Source organism: Neomonachus schauinslandi, chromosome 8 (genome assembly GCF_002201575.2).
Source record: "Neomonachus schauinslandi chromosome 8, ASM220157v2, whole genome shotgun sequence".
Lineage (NCBI taxonomy): Eukaryota > Metazoa > Chordata > Mammalia > Carnivora > Phocidae > Neomonachus > Neomonachus schauinslandi.
In genome coordinates this window covers 19478475-19502672 of record NC_058410.1, presented here as the reverse complement: position 1 = coordinate 19502672, position 24198 = coordinate 19478475, and the positions used below count along the sequence as shown (strand labels likewise).

At 41.3% G+C, this 24198-nt stretch overlaps 1 protein-coding gene across 1 annotated transcript; it reads left to right on the top strand.

The window, feature by feature from the left end:
* Positions 1-1720: 1720 nt before the first annotated feature.
* Positions 1721-23694, top strand: RAB32 (RAB32, member RAS oncogene family). The gene is given in 4 exon segments (XM_021693421.1): positions 1721-2070; positions 17715-17905; positions 17907-17993; positions 22554-23694. Coding segments are annotated over 4 exon segments (675 nt in total). The 5' UTR covers positions 1721-1823; the 3' UTR covers positions 22704-23694.
* Positions 23695-24198: the final 504 nt, after the last annotated feature.

Genomic DNA, 24198 nt, shown 5'->3' with positions numbered 1-24198 from the left:
ACCTCTGGCCCATCTTCCAATCCCATCATATTGGGGGTTAGGATTTCAACACATTAGTTTTGGGGATCACATTCAGTCCATAACTTCAGGTGAGCCAAATACAGAGCAAATGTGGAAACTACTAAATTCTAATCTAAACCCTTCCCAACCAAAGTGTGGTCCACTAACACCATTCGCATCTCCTGGGAATTTACTTCAAATCCTGAATCCCAGGCCCCACCCTACATATACGCAGTCAGAACCTGCTTTCATAAGAACCTAGATGGTTCATATGAACTTTTAAGTTTGAGAAGCAAGCACTGATCTAAATCACTGTGTTCCTAGACCTGAGGCTTCAGCATCACCTGGGAACTAGTTCCGAATGCAAATTATCTGGCTCCATTCCCCCCCGGCCCCCGCGCCCCATTCTGCGGGATCAGAACCCCTCTGGGGGTAGGTCTAGTTATTTTTCAACAAACTCTTTAACACTCAGGTTTGAGAACCACTGGATTCAAGCCATTATCCTGCTTTTTAGCTGTGACCATTTTTAACTTTAAACCATTTGCCGCCTATGATTTTCAGCACCACAATTCTATTTCTAATGTCAGGGGAAACCTAGGAGAGTCAGAGAAGAAGGAACCTGGAAAAATCCATGGTAATATATATGTACGGAACAATATGCTGCACTTAAGGCAATAAATAGAGGATTTCCTCTTTCCCCAAGCTGGAGACATATTCAAAGGACTCTCTAGATGGGTGAACATAAAAGCCATATGCTGGTAGGCCATAAAACTTGCTTAAAGACATATCCATGCTTTTTCAATAGCTATTTTAGTTAAGGTTTTACTCCCACCTTGACGTCTAAATTTTAAAACGCCTCCACCTCTGAAAAACATTTTTCAAAGACTGTCAGATTATAGCAGAGTGAACAGCCTCTTTAGTTTATTTAAGGACGCTACCGGAGTATATCAGCTCCAGGTGTTTCTAATTATGGGGGAGGGTATCCCTCGATTTTAAAAACGCAGCAAGCAAGGCAAGGCTTCCTATCTTTGTTCTTTAAAATAAAACCGCTCAAAACTACCTATTACTTTTCAACCAATTCCTAGGATTTATCTGAGTCTCTACTAGCTGAAGCCTTCAATAAGATTGTTTTAGAGATCTTAACGTCTTTTTCCTCAGACCCAGTCCCTCACTTAAATACTAAAGCGTTTTATCAGTCTTTTGTCAAGTTCAGGGTCAATCTGCCATTCCCTCTCTCTTCAAAAGTGGGCCGCTAGAAAGAAATCAGAGGCAGAAATCTGCAGGTGTTAAACCCTCTCCCGGCAGAGGCAGGAGGGAGGTTTAGCCCCAGGCCAGCGCCGCGCCCCTGACCACCAACCCCGCCCTTCCGCGCTCGGCCCCGGCGTTCGCGAGCTGGCTCCCGGCCTCGGCACTTTATCAGGCCCACCTTGCGCGGCCCGGGCAGCTCCCCCGGCCAGCAGGGGGCGGCCGGGCTCCGCGCACCCGGGCCAGGAGGGGACGCCCCCGGCGGAGGAAGTGCCGAACTCGGGCCAGCCCGCCCGGAGCTCTGGCGGCGGCGGCGGGAAGCGGCCTCCTCGTCGGGTCCTCCCCCGCAGGCCAGCCCCCCGGGCCTCTTCCCGCCCCGCGCGGCTGTCGCGGCGGCCGGTTCCGGGTCCTGTGACCCGTCAGGCGGTGGCGCGGGCGCACGGCCGGCCTCGGGGACGTTGCGACGGCCGGCGGGGGCTCCGCGGGCGCGCGGGGACAGCGCGACAGGGCGGGGGCCCCGGCGCGGAGCCCGAGCTCGCGGGAAGGGGGGGCGGCCGACTTGAGCGGGGCCGGCGCTCATGGCGGGCGGGGGACCCGGGGACCCGGGCCAGGGGGCGGGGGCCGCCGCGCCCGAGACCCGCGAGCACCTCTTCAAGGTGCTGGTCATCGGTGAGCTCGGCGTGGGTAAGACCAGCATCATCAAGCGCTACGTCCACCAGCTCTTCTCCCAGCACTACAGGGCCACCATCGGGGTGGACTTCGCCCTCAAGGTCCTCAACTGGGACAACCGGACGTTGGTGCGCCTGCAGCTCTGGGACATCGCGGGTAAGCGGCGGGCGGTGGGCTCCGCTCAGTCTCGTCCTCTTTCTCCGTCCTCAGCCTTTCTCTGTCCTCATGACCTGAGCCGAAGGCAGACACTTAACCGACTGAGCCACCCAGGCGTCCCCAGGTTCCTTTTTAGAATGTTTGTCATCACGCACCTTAGATCTGAGACCCTTCTTTGTGAGTGACACTCCATTCTTCAGATACGGTGCTCTTCTCCTAGGCCAGGCCCTTCCATGCCCCTCCTCCGAAGGTGAAGATTTGCGAAGGTTGCTCTTGAATCCTTACTCCTTCCCTAAACCAACACCTAGCCCCACTCCTGGACCCCTCTCCACCCTACACCCCAATATATTGTTTCTCTGTCATTTGCTTTCAGTTGCCATTTAGGAGCACAATACCCCTCTTTGAGAGGGTACTTATCTCCTTGCTTTAATTTATGAAAACTTGAATTCTGTCTGGTGGGGTGGGGGGGGGGTGGGCATTTAAAAAGATGTTAACTTTGGAAAGCTTAAATATGGAAGTGATACCAAAAGTTACCATGTTCAATCATTGCTGGTAAGAAGCTCAGTCTGCGATAGAGAATTTTTATGGCAGAAAGTTCAGAGCTGGAGAGACCATTCTTCATCTTACAGATGCATCAGCCTTAGATGATTTGGTCACCCAGCTGGTAGCAGAGTAGGGGGGGATGAGGACATAGGTCTGTCTGCTAAGTAGTGCTCTTTTCATCAACAGCTTATTCCATATGAGAAAGTATTGAAGAATTAGAACCTATATACGCACTTATTTAAGAACAGACTTTTCTGCCTCAGATATGAGAATAAATTTATATATGTCAGTTCCTCAGAGAAAGGGGGATGATCAGCCCTGGGCTCAGCTTTTTTTTTCTTTTGGTTACAGAAAACCAAAAGTTCGTTTGAAGAGTCATCTTTTGAAGCCAGAGGCTTCTTTTGAAATACTTCCTGCTGTTTCACAGAACACTTAAAAATACTAGTATTGCTTCTTGACAAGGTCATAAATTCTAAAGGTTGCCTTACCATGTGATAGTCATTCTCCAGGAATCTTCAGTGTAGCTGTAAGTTTCCATGAAGATGATTTTAAACCCCCACGTAGGAGGGTTGTTGACTTTGCCTTATTCTTCTTGTAAAATAATATCATTTTTAGCTATTAAATTATCATTGGGCCTCACTGCAGGTAAATAAAAGATTTTATTGGCACATTTGTGTTTTTAAGCTTCACGCAAAAATACTTGTATTTGGAGACTTGGGAAAGCAAAATCATGAGTAATTTTCTCCCTGGGTATCACCTCTTCCCTTTTTTTGTCCACCTTGAACAGACCTATGCAGCCAGGAAGGGGACATAGTCTTGTCGGGCTCTGGTACATATTGGCCTAGATGGAATGTGCTTGCACTTTTGCTAAATCCAAAGATTGAGCTTTGTCAGGAAGGAAAGCAAGATGTTAAGATCTCTAACGGGGATTCCTGGATGCGAGATACCATTCAGCAAGTACACGCCAGATGTTAATAAGATTTGAGGTAAACGAATGAGGTAATTAGAAATTACTAGGCTCACCTTCTAAATAAGATTTTCGGAGATGGGATCTTAATATATAAGGAAGCTGCCACAAAAATAATTTGGCTTTCACTTGAGGTTTAGAGAGTACGTTTGCTTTGAATATTTGACCTGTTAGTGAATCCTAGCTCATAACCATTTGAATTAAGTCGAAATGATGTAATGAAGGCAAATTGAAGGCCACTCCAGAAAGTTCCCCAGGGCTAAACGTATTTGCCTTATGTAGTAACCCATTGAATCATACTGAATCCTCAAAGGATAGAAATATTCCTTTATTGCAAAACAGTAGGTAGAACTGGTCAGTTGATATGACTAACTTAAGGTGTGGTGCTATTACTAGTTTTTTTGTCGTGGCTTTAGAGAGGAGAGAGTTGGTAAAGGAATTCCATTGAGTCTCTATATACTTGGAAACTTTGGCAAGTAGAACAGGTGGGAGTTGTCCAGACATTTCCCATAAATGTGGCCAAGCAGTTTCAGCTGAACTCTTCAGATCAGGAACCATAGTGACCCTTGGGTACGGGCCTTCGGAATGCTTTTTTACTGTGTGAAATGAATGTAGCTTTAAAATCCAGATGTAATTCAGTACAATTTTTGTGTTAGGCAACTGTCCCTTACTTCACACCTGTTTTGAGATTGCTTTTTTTTTTTTGAGATTTTATTTATTTATTTGACAGAGAGGTAGAACACAAGCAGGGAGAGGGAGAAGCAGGCTCTCTGCTGAGCAGGGAGCTGGACATGGGGCTTGATCCCAGGACCCTGGGATCATGACCCGAGCCGAAGACAGCTGCTTAACCGACTGAGCCACCCAGGCGCCCCTTGAGATTGCTGTTAACACATTAACTGAAATATACTAAGTTACTGAAGTCGTCAATAAAATTTTAAGAAGTTTAATAATACTATTAAGATGTAGCAAGAGATGTCTCTAAGCTTCCTTTTGTTGTTGTTACATAAATTAACCCATTTATCATAGGCCAGCAATGTCTTAAATGGTGGAGCTTCTACTGGTCTCCCAATTCCTGCGGTCGTCTGGTGGTCGACTTTACTGGGCTATAGGTCCAGGCACCACTGGCTACTGTTTTTATGCAGGAACCACAGCGCCAGATGCCCGCCGCTCATCTTTTCATCTTGGTTTTGCCACAGAAGGAGCAAGTATACTTGGCGTCCTGGCTTATTTCAATTTTCTTCACCATATTCCTGATGGGCCCCGTATTTACCAGCAATTTCAGCCTTCTTGGTGCATTTTGTTTGCCATGTCACTGCAAACTAGGTTATTTCCCAGAGCAGAATCTGATCCACCCTTTCATATGTATTATAGATGAAGTAGTATTTGGCTTACTACTTATTATAACTTTATTAGCAACTATAGAATTTTCCAGGTCGGTTGAATGGCTGGTCTAGACTAAATCTTTAAAAGAAAGAAACCAGTCTGTCCATTTAGATCTAATACAGTGTAGTCTTCCTGTATTTGTTTGAAGTGATTTACTTTTGCAGGAGAGGCAAAATTTTATCCCTCCCTTTTTAGAGTTTTCAGCGGGGCCTGAAAATTAAATTGATGCCAGACAGATTAACAGCAGAAATTTATTTCACATACATTTTCTCTGACACGGGAGCCCTCATAAGAAAATGAACACCCAAAGAAGTGGCAAAACCTAAGTGCTTTTATGCCAGGTTGAACAAGGAGAAGGAATTGTGGAAAAATAACTAATATGGGGAAGCTAAAGGAAAATAAGAGTTATTTTATAAAGTCTGTTTGTAGAGACATCTCTCCACTTTGACTCCCATCCCTGGTGATAAGAATGTTTCTTTCCTCCTAGAAAAGAGAGGACATCTCTCACATGAGAGTATTCTCATCTGCTTTGAGAGAGAAAAAGGGGAAATTAGAGCACCCTTCTTAAACCTGCTCTTTTTCAAGTGCCTTTAGTTCAAAATAATCCTTATGCCAAAGTGGCATTTTTTGAGGAACTGATCTCTTCTGCCACCTTTCACTTTTTAGAATCAGTATTTCTATATAAAATAATCTGAATGGATAACACTCCTTTGGGCCCAAGAACAGATCAGGAACCTTCTATTCAGAAGTTCCTCTAAATATTATTTACCTAGAGCATAAAATGCTTGGTTGGAAGACATTATAAATTATATAAAGCATACTTAGATTCACTTTTTATTGTTTTGATTCCCATCCTAAGTTAGAACATGGATCCTACTTCTCTTGTTCCATCTTCTACATTGACAGTCCCTGTACCTCATGGCCTCTTCTTGCCTGCTTTCATAACTCTCCTATAACCCACATGAACAAGAATCTGGAATATTATCTCGGATGCTTTCTTGACCTTCAATGTATCTATTAGTCAAGAATTATTAATATTCGAGTTTCTTCTAAATATGAAGAAGCAATGCTCTGAGCAATTAGATTTGTAATCTCCATCTTAAACACCAACTATTACAATGACTTTCCAATTACTTAATAACTCATTTAAAGGGATTTTTAAAAATCTTCATTATAGGGCGCCTGGGTGGCTCAGTTGGTTAAGCGACTGCCTTCGGCTCGGGTCATGGTCCTGGAGTCCCGGGATCGAGTCCCACATCGGGCTCCCTGCTCAGCGGGGGGTCTGCTTCTCCCTCTGCCCTCTTCCCTCTCGTGCTCTCTGTCTCTCATTCTCTCTGTCTCAAATAAATAAATAAAATCTTTAAAAAAAAAAAAAAAAAATCTTCATTATATCTGACTTTTGTATAATCTCGCCATCCTCAGCCTTATGCAGACTCAGCTGCTGTGCTGAATTACACGTGAAGTCTACCGTCCCATTTTACATCTTTAAATCTTCCTCAGTTCATGAGCCCGGAGACATCTTTGGGTGCCCCAGTCTGGACTTTGCACCCACAATTGCCCAGGCAGGATGGGCAGCATTAACAGCATATTTCTGTTACTGCACGTGGAAATTCTCCTGATAATGATATGCTTTTTCCCTTTCCTTTTTTAAAATTAATATGTTACCCTTCTCAGTTGCCTCAGTTGTCCCACATAGGCTGAAAAGTGCCCATGTTAGTGGTAGAGAGAGGGGGACATTGATAAAAACCACTAAAACTTGACCTTTTTCCCCAACCATTTTCCTAATCATTCTGTTGTTTGAATTGAAGATCTTGAAGGCTTTTAGAGATCCCATAGCCTAAATACAGGGAAGTGTCGTAACTTGACCAAGAGAACACAGATAATCAATGGCACTGTACAGAGACATGTCTCATGACTCTGAGATATGAAAACAAGCTTTTAATAGTGTAGCGGATTTTGGGTTCACTGGTGTCAAAACAGTCTAAAGATTGTTGTCGAACAGTTTAACAGACTCTTGTCTAAATTTGCAAATGTTCTGGTCATTCTTACAGTAGCTCATATGACTCCTACTTTATACCCATTGTAATAATTACCATCTCTTTATGTTATCAATCCAGAATTTCCAATTATACTTTATTTTTTTATTTTTTTATTTTTATTTTTATTTTTTAAAATATTTTATTTGACAGAAACACAGCAAGAGAGGGAACGCAAGTAGGGGAGAGGGAGAAGCAGGCTTCCCGCTGAGCAGGGAGCCTCATGTGGGGCTCGATCCCAGGACCCCAGGATCATGACTTGGGCTGAAGGCAGACGCTTAACGACTGAGCCACCCAGGCGCCCCACTTTTTTTTTTTTTAAAGATTTTATTTATTCACTTGAGAGAGAGTGAAAGTGAGAGGTGTCACAGAGGAGAAACAGACTCGCCGCTGAGCGGAGAGCCCAACATGGGGCTCGATCCCAGGACCCTGAGATCATGACCTGAGCTGAAGGCAGATGCTTAACCCACTGAGCCACCCGGGTGCCCCCAGTTACACTCTTCTTAATTAACACAGAACTTCCAGCATAGATACTTTTTGATCGGCTCCATCGTTTTTGGGGGGGCATTTTGAAAGACTGTTTCCACAGTGTGGACTTTCTGGAGATAACAAAGCCATTTTATTGATACATACTTGCAGAGCACACCCTGGAAAAGCACGGTAATAATTATAGATGTTTGCATGGTCTACTCTGATTTCACTTTTTAAACCTTTAAGCCGTGCATTATTCTAGAGGGGCAGTGTTACTTTCAAATGTATTTTAGGAGAAATTTTATCCATTATGTATATGTTTTCTTGACCTTCTGATTTTCTTAAGCTTCTGATATGGAAATTTCAAGGATTCTTATTCTGTTTTAAGGCATACCCAGGATTTTGTTTTTATCAGGTGTGGTAAGGCCAACACACCAGATCATCACCACTGAAAAGATGGTTTGTTATTCATAGTTCCCAAGAGAAGGGAGCATGCTGCCTTATACAGGGCCACATGGGGAAGCACCGGGGTTGGTCAAGAGGCAGAAGGAGCAAGGGAAGAGCATGGGCTAGGCTTTATTGTAGTTTTTGCAGGAAGGAATGGACAAGACAGCATAGGCAAGCTGAGTAAGCTTAGGGTTGGTTAGTTTGGAATATTTGAATGGGCGTTGGGCTATAGGGGTGTTCTGTGGTTGTTTAGTACCCGGCCATGGGTGATTTAGGGCAGGCGGGTAGTGTGCTAGACTGCAGGAGCCTGAAAAGGGAGGCAGATGGGTGGTGAGGACTCTGGATTGGTTGGTTTGCTTATCAAAGATGTGCTTTCAGCAGGTGGTTTGCTGTCTGTCTCTAAGAACTAGCTAGCTGGAAGGGGCAGTCCCTCCACTGGTCCCCAAGGCCCCAAGATGTCAAAGCATTATAAAATATAGAAAATAAAAAACGATGATTGATCCATATTTCTAGGCATTTGTTAGAAAAGATTGAGAGATGAAAGAAAGTGCTCTTCCAAAGAAGAAAACTTTGAAGGCCTTAGATTTGTAGCCTGAGGATAGCATATCCTTAAACTGGTGATGATTTCACACTTAATCAACACTTAAGTAGTAGAGAGTGGACTAAGTCGACAAGTTTAGGTTGTGTTGTGGTTGCAGAGATCTCCTGGAGGGGGAGAACAGTGCAGACATATAAATGGAGGGGGGGTGGTGGAATTCTGCAGGGTGAGGTAAAAGATCAAGATAAAAGTGCTTTAGAATTCTATTCAATTATATTTTCAAAAGTGCTTTTTATAACCAAGGAGGCTAGACACATAATTTCTTCACTCTTCTTTTGAGAAAGAAGAGCCACATAAAAATAAATGGATAGTAGGGGTTTAGTTTAAGGATCTCCTGACAGTTGGCCTTACATTTTCTTCTTCCCCATTCTTTCCACTCACTTCTCTCTTTTTTTTTAAATTTTATGTATTTGACAGAGAGCGCACGCACAGCCCGGGGAGCAGCAGAGGGAGAGGGAGAAGCAGGCTCTCTGCTGAGCAGGGAGCCCAATGTGGGGCTTGATCCCAGGGCCCTGAGTTCATGACCTGAGCCTAAGACAAATGCTTAATGGACTGAGCCACCCAGGTGCCCCATAAAATGCAGATTCTTTAGCATCAACTGTGTCAATCGATTTGGCTACCTCTGACAGACATCCCTATGCATCGTGATTTTAACAAAAAGTTTTATTCTCTCACCTGGTAAGCCTGTGGTTGGGCAGTCCACAGCTGCTGAGCAGAACCCTCAAGTCCTCGTGGACTGAAGCTGACATGAGCACTGCCCAGCTATGCCTTTGTCATAGTCTTCGTCTTTGTGGTCCAAGCAGATGTGCAAGCCTTGCTGTGAGGACTGCTGGGAAATCTAGGGCCTTTTTTTTTTTTTAATTGGACTCAGCTGCTTCCCCAGATAAAATTCTGTGAGGGGATAATGGAATAGACCACTACCAATTCTCCATACTTACCAAATTAGAATTCCTAGAGGTAGGGCCTGGAAATTTGCAACTACCAAGCACTACGTGCAGTCTGATTTCTACTAAAGTTGAGGAGAAGTTGTTCTGTCATTGGCTTTGCTGCACCCTGGGGATAGGCTGATCCTCTCACCTCACTCAAGGAGTTCTTCGCTTACCGGGGCAAACCTGCCTGCTCCCCGTGTTCCCTCACACTCAACTTCCATGACCCCGGAGTTCTTCTCGATTTCACATCACCTCCTCCTCGTCTGTGTGCCTATCTCAAGAGCCTCCCTCTGAGGGTAGTGTATGGACACAAGAGCATTTACAGGACAGAGATGGCACATTTCTTGCTCGTGTTGAATAACTAGGTAAGAAAGGAAAAAGCTAATATCTTAAACTTTTAAAACTGCTTATGACTTTGAACACAAATCAAAAAGATATTTTGATTTTATTCCTTGTTTCAGATTGATTAAAGTCAGCCATTCTTTTTATAGTCCCACAGAATAAGGCCTTACACAGTGACTGAATACCACAAAAGCCCAGTCATCTTAAGGTAGCAAAAAGAGAAATCCAGAGCCTGAGTTGATCGGGGAATAGGTAATTTTGAGAACTACTCAGTATTACCACTGCTACCATCTCGAAAGCAGTTTATTTTCCTTTTAATTTAGGTGTTTTCCTATTTTGTTTCTGTATTCAGTTTGTTACTCTTTTGTTTGACAAACCCAAGACCCATTATGACATCACATTGTTGCCTATATCATGGTATAAAAAATTTTAATGGATAATTATCCTTTTAGAACTGATGACTGGATTTATTTTTATTTATTTTTAAAGATTTTATTTATTTATTTGAGAGAGAGAGAGGGCACAGAGGGAGAAGGAGACTCCCCACTGAGCAGGGAGCCTGATGTGGGGCTCGATCCCAGGACCCTGGGATCATGACCTGAGCCGAAGGCAGACGCTTAACCAACTGAGCCACCCAGGTGCCCCTGATGACTGGATTGAAATGAAATTTGACTTGGTCTTGATCTATTGGCCTTCTAACACAAGTTAGCAGTGCTTCATCTCTAAACCGCACAATGAGATTTAAGGATTTTTTTTTTTTAAAGGAGTTTACAAGCACTAATTAGAAACTATACTTTTCCTCTGGATCACCTTGAGTAAGACTATGTAGCTCAGTGATTCTCGGTGGGAAAGGGTAAGCATTTCTACTTGGAATACTAAACACCAGTTGTCTCATTACTTTGATTTGTGTTTCATGGTGAAATTTATATTTTGAGTTTCAAATAATGCGAGGAAATATTTAGGTTATTTATCAAATGAGGTCATGAACATAAAATATTGAGATGAACATTAAAAAACTGAACAAAGGGAGTGATTAAAATCACAAAAGAGAGCATCTCTGGCCTCTCTTTCCGATAACCATTCAGAATGTAGTCCTTTCCTTTTCAAACACTGAGAGGAAATACTTTCCTTTTGGAAATTTACATATAAAGAAAGAAGGCAAATTATTTTGTGGTTTTCTTTTCCTTAATTCAATTATGTATTTTTGGAAATATGTTACCTCAACTCCTTTTCAAGTCATTAGTGTTGGATACTCCCAAATACTACATAAGCATTTTGATCTTTTTGCCACCATATGTACCTTAAGCTTCATCCACTTGGGTATATAAGTTGTGCATCTTTAAATGTCTTTGAGCCTAGATGACTAGCACTGTGCTTTTTCTTCATTCTCATTGCCATGATGTCTAGTTATAATAAAGGTTCCCTCTTCTAGAAAAGGAAGTAACAGAATTTTTTAAAAGCTAAAACATTTTAGAGTCCTTTGGAATATTTCGGCAGTCTGCCCACAGCAGAGGCTGCCCTACTATTGGGGTAACTAAAGCACTCAGCACTGGAGCATTGCCCATAGCTGCTATGGTGAAGCCCTAGGAGACTTAGAGAAGGGGTTTCCCTTGTGCGATAGGGCTGTGCTCTCCTTGTGGAGAGTCGTCCTAGGCCCACGGCACTGCCTTGGGTCTGTTTGGAAACGTGGGACATGGAGGAACATGTACTCAGAAAGTCTTTGGCTAACAGATTGGACGGCACATTGGGTAATAGACAACTCGGGAATTGGGGTAATTTCTTCTCCCTGGGATTTTATTTTCTCATCTATAAAACAAGAGAGGTTGGACTAGATGATATGGGGTATCCTCTTTCAGCTACAATGTTGTCCATCTAAGTGTCGGTCAGGAAGGCATGAAAGTGGTCCCTCCTCCTCCAGTACGAAATGACCACAGCACTGGTTAAAGAAGGTGGTGTCGCTTAGAATCTCCCCACCCTGTTTGAGCTACTTCCTATTTAGAGGAAGATCTCCCAGGTCCTGCTGAGTTTTTATACTGCCATAAGCTTTAACTCTACACACACATACACACATACACTCCATGAAACAAAACTCATGCATCTGTCTTTGTGTTTAATAACTGCAGACATCTCTACCCTGTCCTGTCCTGTCCTGGGACACAACCCAGGAGCAGTCAGCATGGTAGGAATTCCCTGCATTTTATTTACATATTTATGTAAAGTAGAATCCAAGAAAAATAAAGTTTTTTGGACTGAGCTTAGAATGGCTGATTGGCTACTTCCCAGAGAGTATTCTTTATATTTTTTTGTCTAAAATTAAGAAAAAATAATTCTAGCATTCTTCAGAATTCCTGTGCAATTTAATGTAAATATGAAAGTTTTTTCCATTAATTTGGTCCTTAGCCCTTTTTTAAACTTAGGGCTAACTCCCAAAGCGTTGTGAGAGGGAAGTAGTACAATGCATCATTTTTTTTTTTTTAAGATTACTTATTTATTTATTAGAGAGCTTGTGCATGAGCAGGGGGGGAGGGGCAGAGGGAGAGGGAGAAGCAGACTCCCTGCTGAGCGGGGAGCCCGACCTGGGCCTCTATCCTAGGACCCTGAGGTCATGACCTGAGCTGAAGGCAGACGCTTAACCAACTGAGGCACCTAGGCGCCTCAGAATGCAGCATTCTCATGGGGAAGACTCAGCACTGTTGGAAGTTGTATCTAGAAGTTAAATATGTGAAGCTGTTTTGTCCAAGTAAGCATCTGAATGGCATTTCTTGATAAGAAACAACTAATAAGATTAGTTTACATACCTCTCTGAATAGCATCCCTTTGTATGCTACCATAATATACTCTTCGTATCTCTAATTACACCTAACACACCATGGTATCAGTGTGTCTGTTCCCTCAAATAGACTGTGAGCTCCTTAGGAGAGGAAATCCTATTCATTGTTCCGTGATGTTCACCAGTGTCCAGCATAGTGCCTGGTACATGGAAGGAACCTAATACATATTTTTTAGTGGAAATCAAATCTAGATACGAGGTAAAAAAAAAAAAAATATTTGGGAGTTGTATCAGTCAGGATAGACTAGGTTATGTTGGGGTTCCAACAACATTAATATGTCAGTGGTTGAAGATAATTATTCCTCACTCTTTGTGCATGTCCATAGTGAGGGCAGAGGTTGGGATGGAGGGAAGGATGTGAGGGCAGTTTTGCATTAGAGCTACCAGAAGACTCAGGCTAACAGAGGCTCTACCATCTCTTGATGCTGTCATCTCAAAATTAGGGTTCAAGCCTGCTGCAGCAGGACAAGGACACTGTCACCCAAGTGATTCTGCTTAGAAATGACACTTCTGTTTACATTTCATGGGCCAAGACTAGTTCGTAGCCACTCCTAATTTAGTGGGGGCAGAAGAGTGTGATCCTTCGTCTAGAAGTGGAGGAGAATGGAATATTTGTGAACAGTAGTTTTGTTTTCCACTATAGTTCTTTCTTTTAGGCAATAAGAAGGGAATAGATAAAATTACCCAGAGAGTAATAATAACAAAGTTATGGGATGCAACTCTTACTCTAGTAGCAAAGTTTCCTTTATTTTCTAGTTTAACAGCTGGAAGAGTTTAACGTATCTCTGCGTTCCAACCTTTGAAACCAACATAGTTAAATCTAGATTTTACCTTGTTAGGTTTTTTTTGGAGAACAGCTCTTAAATTTATGTTAAGATTATTATTTTAAATGAATTCATTGTATTAATTAAATTAATTAAATTTAATGTATTTTAGAAATGTGTGGGTTTTACTTGTTTTGACCAGTTCAGGAATATCTCTGAAGCGGTAGTGGATTACTTCAGAATTTTTAAAAAAGGAGATGATGAACTCAGTAAAATAGGAAGTATATTTTACTATTCTGTTGGAAAGTAAGCTATTTTCCTAAATGCATGGCGTGGCCTTTTGATTCTGGATTATTTACATTTGATCCCCATTGCTGTCTGGATTCAGTGATTGCAGAATCTTTAGAAAATCATATTAAAGTTATCACAGAGAAACTTAAAACATCAGAAGGGAGAGCTGGGAGGGCTTAGAAGATCCCTAAAGATCCTTAAAGACACTCCACTTATTTGGCAGAGAAAGTTAACATGCCTGGGGTTGCTTGACCTTTAGTGCTTGATATTTTGATTCTCTAGTATATTTGTACTTTCCTCAAGTTCATTTTCCTTTGCAGACTGTTTTCACCACTCCAGCATATAACTAGTTTAAGGCTTTGCCATGTTTAGTTGCACAATTTTAAAGAGGATGCTCAGGCTTTCATTATGTAATACATTTATTGAGCACTTAATAATAATACTAGCTAACATTTACACAGTGCTTACTATGGGCCTGGCATTTTACTTTTTGAACTTAAGGTCTGTGCATGTAAATTATACTTTAAGTACATGCCTTCATGAATTTTTATATAGCACTTCCAGTTCAAGGGATAGACCATCCCTCACCCCCTAGAACAGAAGTAGCAAATACTTTAGGTTTTGTAGGCCATTCATTCCTTGTTGCAACTACTCAACTCTGCCATGGTAGAATGAAAACAGATGTAGAAACCCATAAACAGATGAGGGCGACAAGATTCCGATAAAACTTTAGCCGAATTTGACCATGAATTATAGTTTGTCGTACTCTGCCCTAAAAGACTCTCAGGCAGGCATTTTACATTAAACCTTCCCAGTGAGCCTCCCGAGGTAGGTATTATTTTTTATTACTTTATTGATATATAATTGACATACAACAAACTGTACAATTTGATGTTTTGCCATATGTAAACACTAGCGAAACAACACTGTAATCAAGATTGCAACCATTTCCATCACCCCAAAAGTATTCCCTCTTGCCCCTTTGTAACTCATCTCTCTGCCTTGCCGAAGACAATCATTGATGTGCTTCCTCTTACTAAGTCACTATAGTTTTTATTTTTAAGGATTTGATATAAATGTATTCATAGAGTAATACCTATTCCCTCTCTGGTCTGGCTTCTTCTACTCAGCATCATTATTTTGAGATTCATCCATTTTGTTACTTGTATCCATAGTTTGTTCCTTTCCTTTCTATTGTTATATTTCATTGTATGGATATACTATACTTTATTCATTGCTATTTTGGCTAAAAAAATAAAATGTCTATGAGCATTCACAAACATGACTTTGTGTAGACATGTGCTTTCATTTTGTTTGGGCAAATACCTAGGAGTGGAATGTGTTGGTTGTATGGTAGACATATGTTTAAATTTTTAAGAAACTATCAAATTGTTTACCAAAGTGGATGTACTATTTTAAATTCTTATTCTTACCAGCAGTGTATGAGAGCTGATTGCTCCACATCTTCACCAGTCCTGGGTATAATCAGACTTTTTATTTTAGCCATTCTTGTGGGCATGAAGGGGCAGCTTGTCATGATTTAAATTTGCCTTTCTCCAATAATTAATGATGTTGGGCATCTTTTCCTTTGCTTATTTGTCATTGTATACGTTCTTTGATAAAGTGTTCCAGTCTTTTGCTTACTTTATTAATTAGATTTTTTATCTTCTTACTTTGGAGTTTTGAGAGTTCTTTATATGTTCTGGGTATAAGTCCTTTACTAGATCTAGGATTTGCATCTTTTTTCTCCCAGGCTGTACCTCTCCTTTTCATCTGCTTAATAGTGTAATTGACACTATTTTGAGTTGCTGTATGGTGTGGTTGTTAGAAAGCACACTCTGAAACTAGCAGAGTTTTGAATCCTCACCTTGGAACCTAGGGAAAATAACTTGAGGTTTCTAAGCCACAGGGTCCACCTCAAAAATTACTTGTCATACACATGTCTGATTTTCTTATGTTTTACCAAGAAGTTTTTATGAGGACAAATTTGAATATGATTTAGTATGATTGGTTGAAAGAAGTATTTTTAGGGCTTTATAAATGATTCAGTAAACAAAACAATAGTCAGTGAAGCTTAATGGTTCTTTGTAACTTCTGGATTTCTATACTTTTACTAGTTTGGTACCCTACCCTCATTTCTAAATTGAAGGGATAGTCCAAAAGAGTACTTTCTTATAACTGTGAAATAATCTTATAATCTGGACTGTCTTAATGAGGCTAGTTTCCCATGTTGCCATAGTCATTTTATATTTAATAATTAAGATTTATAAAACTAAAAGTCAGTAGTATGTGCTCTCTAGTTAAAATTGAAGTCAGAACCACTTTAATGCAATCTACGTCATCTTTTTGCAGAATAGTGATATTGACTTGGTTGACCAGTTGGTATATCCTCTGTGAATTTGCCATGTGTGATTATTAAGTGTATGTTTATGGAAAATGGTACAATGTTAACTTCTTATAGATATCAGCATTGAGATTAAATAAGCTATATAATTGGCTGGTCAGATTTACCTTACCAATAAAATATGAACATGATAGTGAGGTTTCATATGTGACCATTTGTTACAATGAAGTTCAGACATCTGGATCATCATAGTACACTTCAGATAAGCCCGTATGAGGAGTTGTCACAAACCAAATGAACTTCAAGTGTATCCATTTAAGTTTGCCTATTGTGTTCTTCCATTATTTCACTAAGCTATATCTAAAACTCTATGAAGCTACAGTAGAATTTGGAGAAGGAATATTTTTTTGTGGCTAGCTTTGCATTTATTACTCTCCATAAAATGTAGAAAACGTGTGTTTTTCATCATGTGTTTTAACAGGAAAGTGTCCTATCAGTTTTGTTTTTATCACTGGTCAGAGTTACCCATCTTAGATTTGCACTGATTGCCATTTTTCCTGAGCACTCTAGTCCATAACTTGACAGACTGAAGGTAAACGCCTTAGAAGTCAAGGCGACTACAGGATGGTTCAGAATGGCCAGCATCGTATTAACATGGGTGCATGGGAGCCAGGAGACCCGGGCTGTAGTCCTGCCTTATGTTGTCAGTGCCACTGGCATCCTGTCCAAGCAGCTGTCCGCGTGGATTTTCATCTGTCAGATGAAGATTAGGGTCCCTCCTGTGTCAAAGAGCAAGACCAGACAGAAAGGGGATGCTTTGCAAAGTCCCAGGTAGTATGTGAAGCAGTAGAATTTTCCCCAAAGTATTTAACATGTTAAATTATTTTAAAAGTATGATATTTGAAGACTCTATAGTTGATCCTTCTTTTAATCACACAGCCACATGTGCCACTTTTGTTTGTAGGTTTGCATGTGTCTGCTTTCTTGGAGGAGAGCAATCTTGCATGCGGAGTCAAAAGCGGTTGCAGGCGAGAGATGGGGAGGAAAGATGAGCTCCTTTATCTCATAGCCAGTCCTAGTCTTTTTGACTGCATTTTACCCACCATACTTATCTTCTTCCTGCAAGCTTCATTTTCTTCTATTCTCATCTCTTCTTCCCCTCTGCCACCAGCTTTCTTTTTTCCTTTAGTAACTCTTCTCTTAGACCAGAGGGAATGGGAGGTGGGGGAGCGATGGGCCCTGTAGCTTTAAGCACTGTCATCTGGATGGTTTTTTTTTTTATTATTATTATTTTTTTTTAAAGTTTTTATTTATTTGACAGAGCGAGAGTAGGAACACAAGCAGGGGGAGTGGGAGAGGGAGAAGCAGGCCTCCCACTGGGCAGGGAGCCCAAACATCCCAGGACCCTGGGATCATGACCTGAGCCGAAGGCAGATGCTTAACAACTGAGCCACCCAGGTGCCCCTGTTATCTGGATGTTTATGGAGCATGTGTTGGACACACGCAGAACATAAAGCTAGTTGATTGTGTACTCAGACCCCATGATGAGTCACGTGCTTCTGTGCATCCTTCATCCCACCAGTTTCTTTGCTATGGAATGGGAGACGTGTTTATAGCACTATGCCTAGGGTCAGAGGGGTTATATCTAAATATAGACTCTGTCTGAATTATGAGCTCTTAATATCTTATTTATTTTTAGGGCAAGAGCGGTTTGGCAACATGACCCGAGTATACTACAAAGAAGCTGTTGGTGCTTTTGTAGTCTTTGATATATCGAGAAGTTCCACATTTGAGGCCGTCTTAAAATGGAAAAGTGATCTGGATAGTAAAGTCCACCTTCCAAATGGCAGCCCTATTCCTGCTGTCCTCTTAGCTAATAAATGTGACCAAAAAAAAGGATGGTGGCCAGAATCCTCCCCAGATGGACCAATTCTGCAAAGAACATGGTTTCAGTGGATGGTTTGAAACCTCTGCAAAGGTGAGGTCTGCTTTGTGTTTGTATCTGCTCTGCTCTGCTCTTAACTCGAAAATCTGAGCTGTAACTTTAAAATCTTCAGATGGGTTTATGTGAGTGGTTTTTGGGAGCCTAGAAAAAAGCAAAGTAGAGCATGGATATGTTATAGTTTCTTTGAGCGGGCAGCAGGAACGCTTTCAAAATTGGCTAATGTGGAGGTGAATAGAAGGGCAGGTTTTCCATCAAAATAAAAAATAGTTATTATTTAGAGCAAAGAACAATGACATTCTCTGAGTTGAAGCCTTTAAATGAAGCACTTTTGCAACTGGAGTTTATGGGGGGATAATGTGTCTTGTCAAGCCCAAGCATTTTTGATTTTTACTGAAGGCTTCACGAAATATAGGGACATAGATGACACTGGTGAATGTGTGGGTCATGTGCAGTACTAACAAAAATGGACACTGAAAGTATCAGAGAGATGTATTCAGATGTTTGAAGAGTTTCAGATTAATTGTGTATGAAAGAATTTGAACAAGAGGAAAGTATCAACACTTGTGACATGCTTCATGAATAGTGGAGTGAGAATTTTTTCTTTCATCTATTATGGGATACAGTGTTTTATGAAGAAAAACAGAAAACATTTAAGTTGGTTGTTAAAAATCTTGCCAGCCTAGATATATAAGAAAGCAAAGGTGAAAATCACAAGCAGAAAATATTGGTGGGGAGGGAGTTTGTTGATGTGCTTTGGAAATTTCATATTATAGAGGTCAAATAACAGTCGGACTTATGTCAGAATGATGAAATGTTGGAGAAATTCTGTAATGACAAAGTCCAAACCATAAGACTGTGCATCTTAACACAGTCCCAGCATTTGGGATGCCTTCTGTGGATTTCTTGTAGGTATATATTTTTTTAAAAGCCTTTTCCTCTTAGCTAACAAATGTGACCGGGTTTATCTACTGGTTAAATTACCTACTTACGGCTAGGTTCCTTTTAGCTTTACCTGAAACCCACCCTAAAAGTAGAAGATGATTTGGTGCCGCTGATGATCAGAATAAGGAAAGCAAAGCTATGAGAGACTGCACAGAAAAGCGGCTCTGGAGATAACTGAGCAATGTTGGAGTCATCGGAAAAACTAGTGTCTGCTGGAGGCAGACGTTTTTACTCCTAAGCTAAAGGCTATTTGTTTAAATAAATACATCCTAGAATCTTAAGATCTAGTTTCATGAATAAAAAGTGGTGGCAGAAGAAAGTTGCAGTGCGGGGCTGGGTGCCGCGCGAGCACTTAGCCAGGCAGGCAGGAAGAAATGGCGGGAGGGGCGGCGCCTCGTGGGGGCACGTGCCCGGAAAGCCACGCCCTCCGTCTGCGTCCGCGGAGTGTCTGTCAGGTGATTTGCTTGACGTCCCAGCTTTGTTGGGAAATAATCCGTGGTACGTGCAGTGTTTACTAGAGCGTGAGATTTGCGGGAAGAGATGCATGTATTACAGATAAAATTTCTTCTCTAAGTTTTGTTTGAATTAATCATTCAGGTAATAAATCCAAATTCGTCCCCAGAATCTAGATGGAAGATTCAGAAACAGCGTCACGTGGCGTGTAGCTTGAGACTGTGGAAGTCATCCCCTTTGTTACATTTATAACAGGGTTACCTGTGGAGTGGAGAAGGAAAACAATGGTTAATCGTAGAAGTTTCAGCTCTGTTCTGTGCTTTCCTACAAATCTATTAGCAATACCTTCTGCATAATTTCTTCAGTAGTAATCCAGGAATGTTCCAAGAGAATAACAGTAATACGAAATTTAGGTTAAAATTTTAGTCGAGGTTTAAAGTACTGGCCGAGTGTCACTAATGCCTGTATTTCTGCGCTGGCCGGCAGCTGACTTCCCAGCTGATTTCTGCTTGAATTCCGGTGATCTGAATTTTAACGGGAACACAGCCAAAAGACAGTCTTGAATTCATGAACTTCATCTTTTCACCTTTATGGCAAATAATGGATTTCCAATATGAGAATGTGTGACTAATTACAATATGGGATTTTCTGTTCCTGATCAATTGCTACTAAATGCGGTTAAAGAGCATTATAATTCTTTGAGATAATGGGAATGGTGGGGGCTAAATGGCTTTTGGACATTCAAAGATCAATACTTTAATTAAAGTTAATACTTACCGTGGGAGTGGAGGTATAAAAAAAGAAAAAAAAAACTTGTTGCTGGAAAAGATACCCGAATGAATAGCCCAAGTCTTGCAGGTTTCTCACTATCTGAGAAAGTATAGCAGATAAGGGAGATAGCTAGAATGAGCCTCATGTTGTTAGATCGAAATTGGAGAGATCAATATGAACTTAATGTTTTATATGTATGTATAAATATGTATGTTTCTGTGTTTATATGTGTGTCTATATACACATATGTATAAACTGATAAACATAGAAATTGATGTCTATGTGCCTGTAGAGGGCACATGTATATTTACTAGCTCTGCCTGCTCAGGAGCAATGACACCACAGGTCCAATGAGCTTTCTAGTCCCCAGAATTTGGTTTTTATTTCTTATTATTTTTAAAAAGATTTTATTTATGTATTTTAGAGAGAGCGCATGAGCTGGGGAAGCGGCAGAGGCAGAGGGAGAGGGAGAGAGAATCTCAAGCAGACTCCCCACTGAGCACAGAGCCCGATGTGGGGCTTAATCTCCCCACCCTAAGATCATGACCTTGAGTCGAAATCAAGAGTCAGATGCTTAACTGACTGAGCCTCCCAGGCACCCCCAGAATTTGGTTTTTAAATACTGTTCTCCTGCAAAAAGAACAGAAGTTTAATGGAGAAATGATTGATTCCAGGATTGGTGGGACAAGGAAAGTAAAGATGCAACAGAGATATTTTGTGGTACCAGAAATTAAGGAAACACAAAATGATGGAGACCCGTCAAAACGAAACAGGACCCTACTTATAGGAGCTCCAAAAATCCAAGACAATTTGAGCAACAAAGTAAATAACTATTGTAATGCATCTATTCCATAGAATAAAATAATCATGTTAGGAATAAACGAATGAACAAGTAGAGGAGAAGAGGAAATTCTTCCTAACAGTAGAATTCCAACTAATAAATGTAGAAGGAATGATGGAAATAGATAGTTCATCTTTATTTTTTTAATTAAAAAAATTTTTTTTAAAGATTTTATTTATTTATTTGACATAGAGAGAGACAGCTAGAGAGGGAACACAAGCAGAGGGAGTGAGAGAGGGAGAAGCAGGCTTCCTGCCGAGCAGGGACCCCTTTGCGGGGCTCGATCCCAGGACCCTGGGATCATGACCCTAGCCGATGGCAGACGCTTAATGACTGAGCCACCCAGGTGCCCCAGATAGTCACCTTTAATCACCATGGTAATAGCTGTTTTAGGGAAGAATTAATTGATGTTAAAGTTAATGGGGAAAACTATGATGAAAAATAGGATATTTCCATATTTGAGCTTACTAAGTGCAAAGGAGAAATAGTAACTATTCGGTGGAGAAGCCTGGCAGACATGACGTTAAGCAAGTGTGCCTCTTGGACGCTGAGAGGGACACATCACTTACTCCTGTCAAAAATGCATAACTTGAGTTTAATGATACGGAAACCTCAAACAAGCCCAAACTGAGGGATAGTCTCTGACCAGTATGCTGCTCCAAGAGTGTCAAGGTCGTGAAAGGCAGGGTGACTGAAGAACTGTCCCAGGTTAAAGGAGACCAAGAAGACATGAGCACGAAATACAGCCGGTCACCTGGATCACAAATAGGACACTGAGACAATGGTGACATTTGAATAAGCTTCATAATTAATGCTGACACTATTATCGAATTTCCTGATTTTATCTGGAAATCTGGATATCCAGGATGTTAATATTTTAGGAATATGAGTGAAAGGTCTGTAGGAATTTTTGCTACTTTGCAACATTTTTGTCAATCTGAAATCATTTAGAAATGAAAAGTTAAATATTTTTTTAAAAAGCCCAGATTTTGATATGTGTTACTCGTGTATTTAATGACAACTAATAAATCTGGCACACAAATGTTGTGATAGCTAGTGATTTCTTCGGGTATTTTTAATGGACATCACACCTACAACATTGTTTCAGGTTAATTTACACATGACAACTAGAAGTAATAATCTGTACTCAGAGATGGGGAAACGACATGATGCATTTATCATATTTTAATGTGTGAGCCCGTTGACATTCCTCTTCATAATGTATCCTGAATGCTTGACTTAAATGTTCAAGGGCAGAAACTTTTTCATCTTAGTGCTTTCATTTATGTGAGTGGCAACCCACCGTGGGATGATGCTTCCTTTTCAACCATTGAAGATAGTTCATTGAACCTCGGGGGCAAAAAGTTTGAAACAGGAACATCAGGAAGGGGAATCCTTTGTGAAAAGAAGAGAGTTCTGTAGCCACATTACTCAATGGCATTGACCTCTGAGGGTGTATACCCTGTAGTGAGGAAGAAGATGGTGGACGCCCCCTCTGACAAACTGTGCTTGTCCCATTAATACTCATGCTTTCTTCTAAGCATTAATCCTTGGAATTCATCCCATTCATCATTTCTGCATTACAGGATAACGTGAACATCGATGAAGCAGCCCGGTTCCTCGTGGAGAATATTCTCGCAAACCAGCAAAGCGTTCCAAACGAAGAAAACGACGTGGACAAAGTTAAACTGGATCAGGAGACCTTGACCGCAGAGAGCAGGTCCCAGTGTTGCTGACCTGGCTTCAGCTTCTGTCCCGCATGCAGAATGCAGCCTGCCTGGGCGGGAGCCAGTCCTGAGGACGGATGCGGTGGCGGGTGTGCTGTTGTGCGAGTCCTCCCGGGCTGCACTTTAAATGAATGCTCTGGTTTTTCTTCGGGTTGGATGAATCTTTCTCCCTGTTCGGAACGACAGCAATGGCACCCCCGGGAGCCTGCGCCCACACGGGGGTTTTCTGGTGGTCGCTATGAGTTCAGGATAATGTTTACATCCTCTGTAACATCTTTTTAAATGATGGCCCCCCCTTACCAGCTTCCAAGTTGTGCCTCGTAGTGGTAGTGCTGGGGTGGAAAGAAGCCGGACCTGCAGTCTTTGAGCAAGGCTATGGGTCCGTGTCTTGTCTCCACAGTCCAGTCTCACTCTCCAGGGAGGCTGCAGACTCTGGTAGTCACAGAAGCCCTGAAGTTCCTCTTTTGCCATTTTTCCTTTTTTTTTTTTCCCCCTACTTCAAACTTTGGTACTTCATATAAAATTGTTATCCTTAAATACTATAATTTCACGAGCCCTAGCCAGCGTGGCGTGTCCTTGCCAAGGACTCAGCACGCACATGGCGCTGGATTCTAGCTCTGGTTTGGTTGCTGGCAGTTGGAAACAATATAAATGAACATTCCTTCTCTCTCACTCCAGTTTTTTTTTTTTTTACCCCCTCTTCCTCCTGGTTGTTTATTTTTGTACCTGAGAGCCTGGCTGGTATTACTGTTGCACTTCTCTCCAACTGGAGCTAGTCTTTTCAAATCTGTATTAGTAATGGTCGCAGAGAGAAGTCACTTCAAAGCATATACAATGAAAGCTGAGGTTCTGTATTATGAATTATGAAAGAAAATAGGTCACGTGTAGTTTTCTGTAAAGTTTGGGACATTTAAAGTATAGCACATGAGGAACTTAAGGCAGCCTCATAATACTTGTATTACCACTTAACCCAGTTAAGGAAAAAAATAAATATTTTGACTGAAACCTTGTTTTTGTGAATTAATATGGTTCTAGAAAGGTAAATGGGGTGTACTTTTCTGCCTTACAAAACTTTGTGTCTGTTCACTTTTTCCCTTTGTTTTTAAGGGACTTGCTATCATCTGAAAGGTCCAAGCTATTTCTTTTTTTTTTAATTGTTATGTTAATCACCATACATTACCAACCTATTTCTTTCAAAGGAATTTTAAAAGTGTTTGCGACATAAGCCAGAGCTAATACAAAATGAGGCATTGATCAAATTGTCTTATACATTATTATGAATGTGGGTAGGAAAGATCCATGCATTTATTGAGAGCAGGGGGAACAAAAACCTAGCAGGAATTGCATCTGCTCTTGACAGGTGTATTCTGGGAATAAATAGTTATCATGGGTTATAAAATGTAGCTTGCTCTTCTCATTAAACCTAAGCTTTGCCTAGGAATCACAAATGTGTTTATATGTTCTACATTTAAGTAAATAAGCTCTTTGATCTTTTGGGACATGT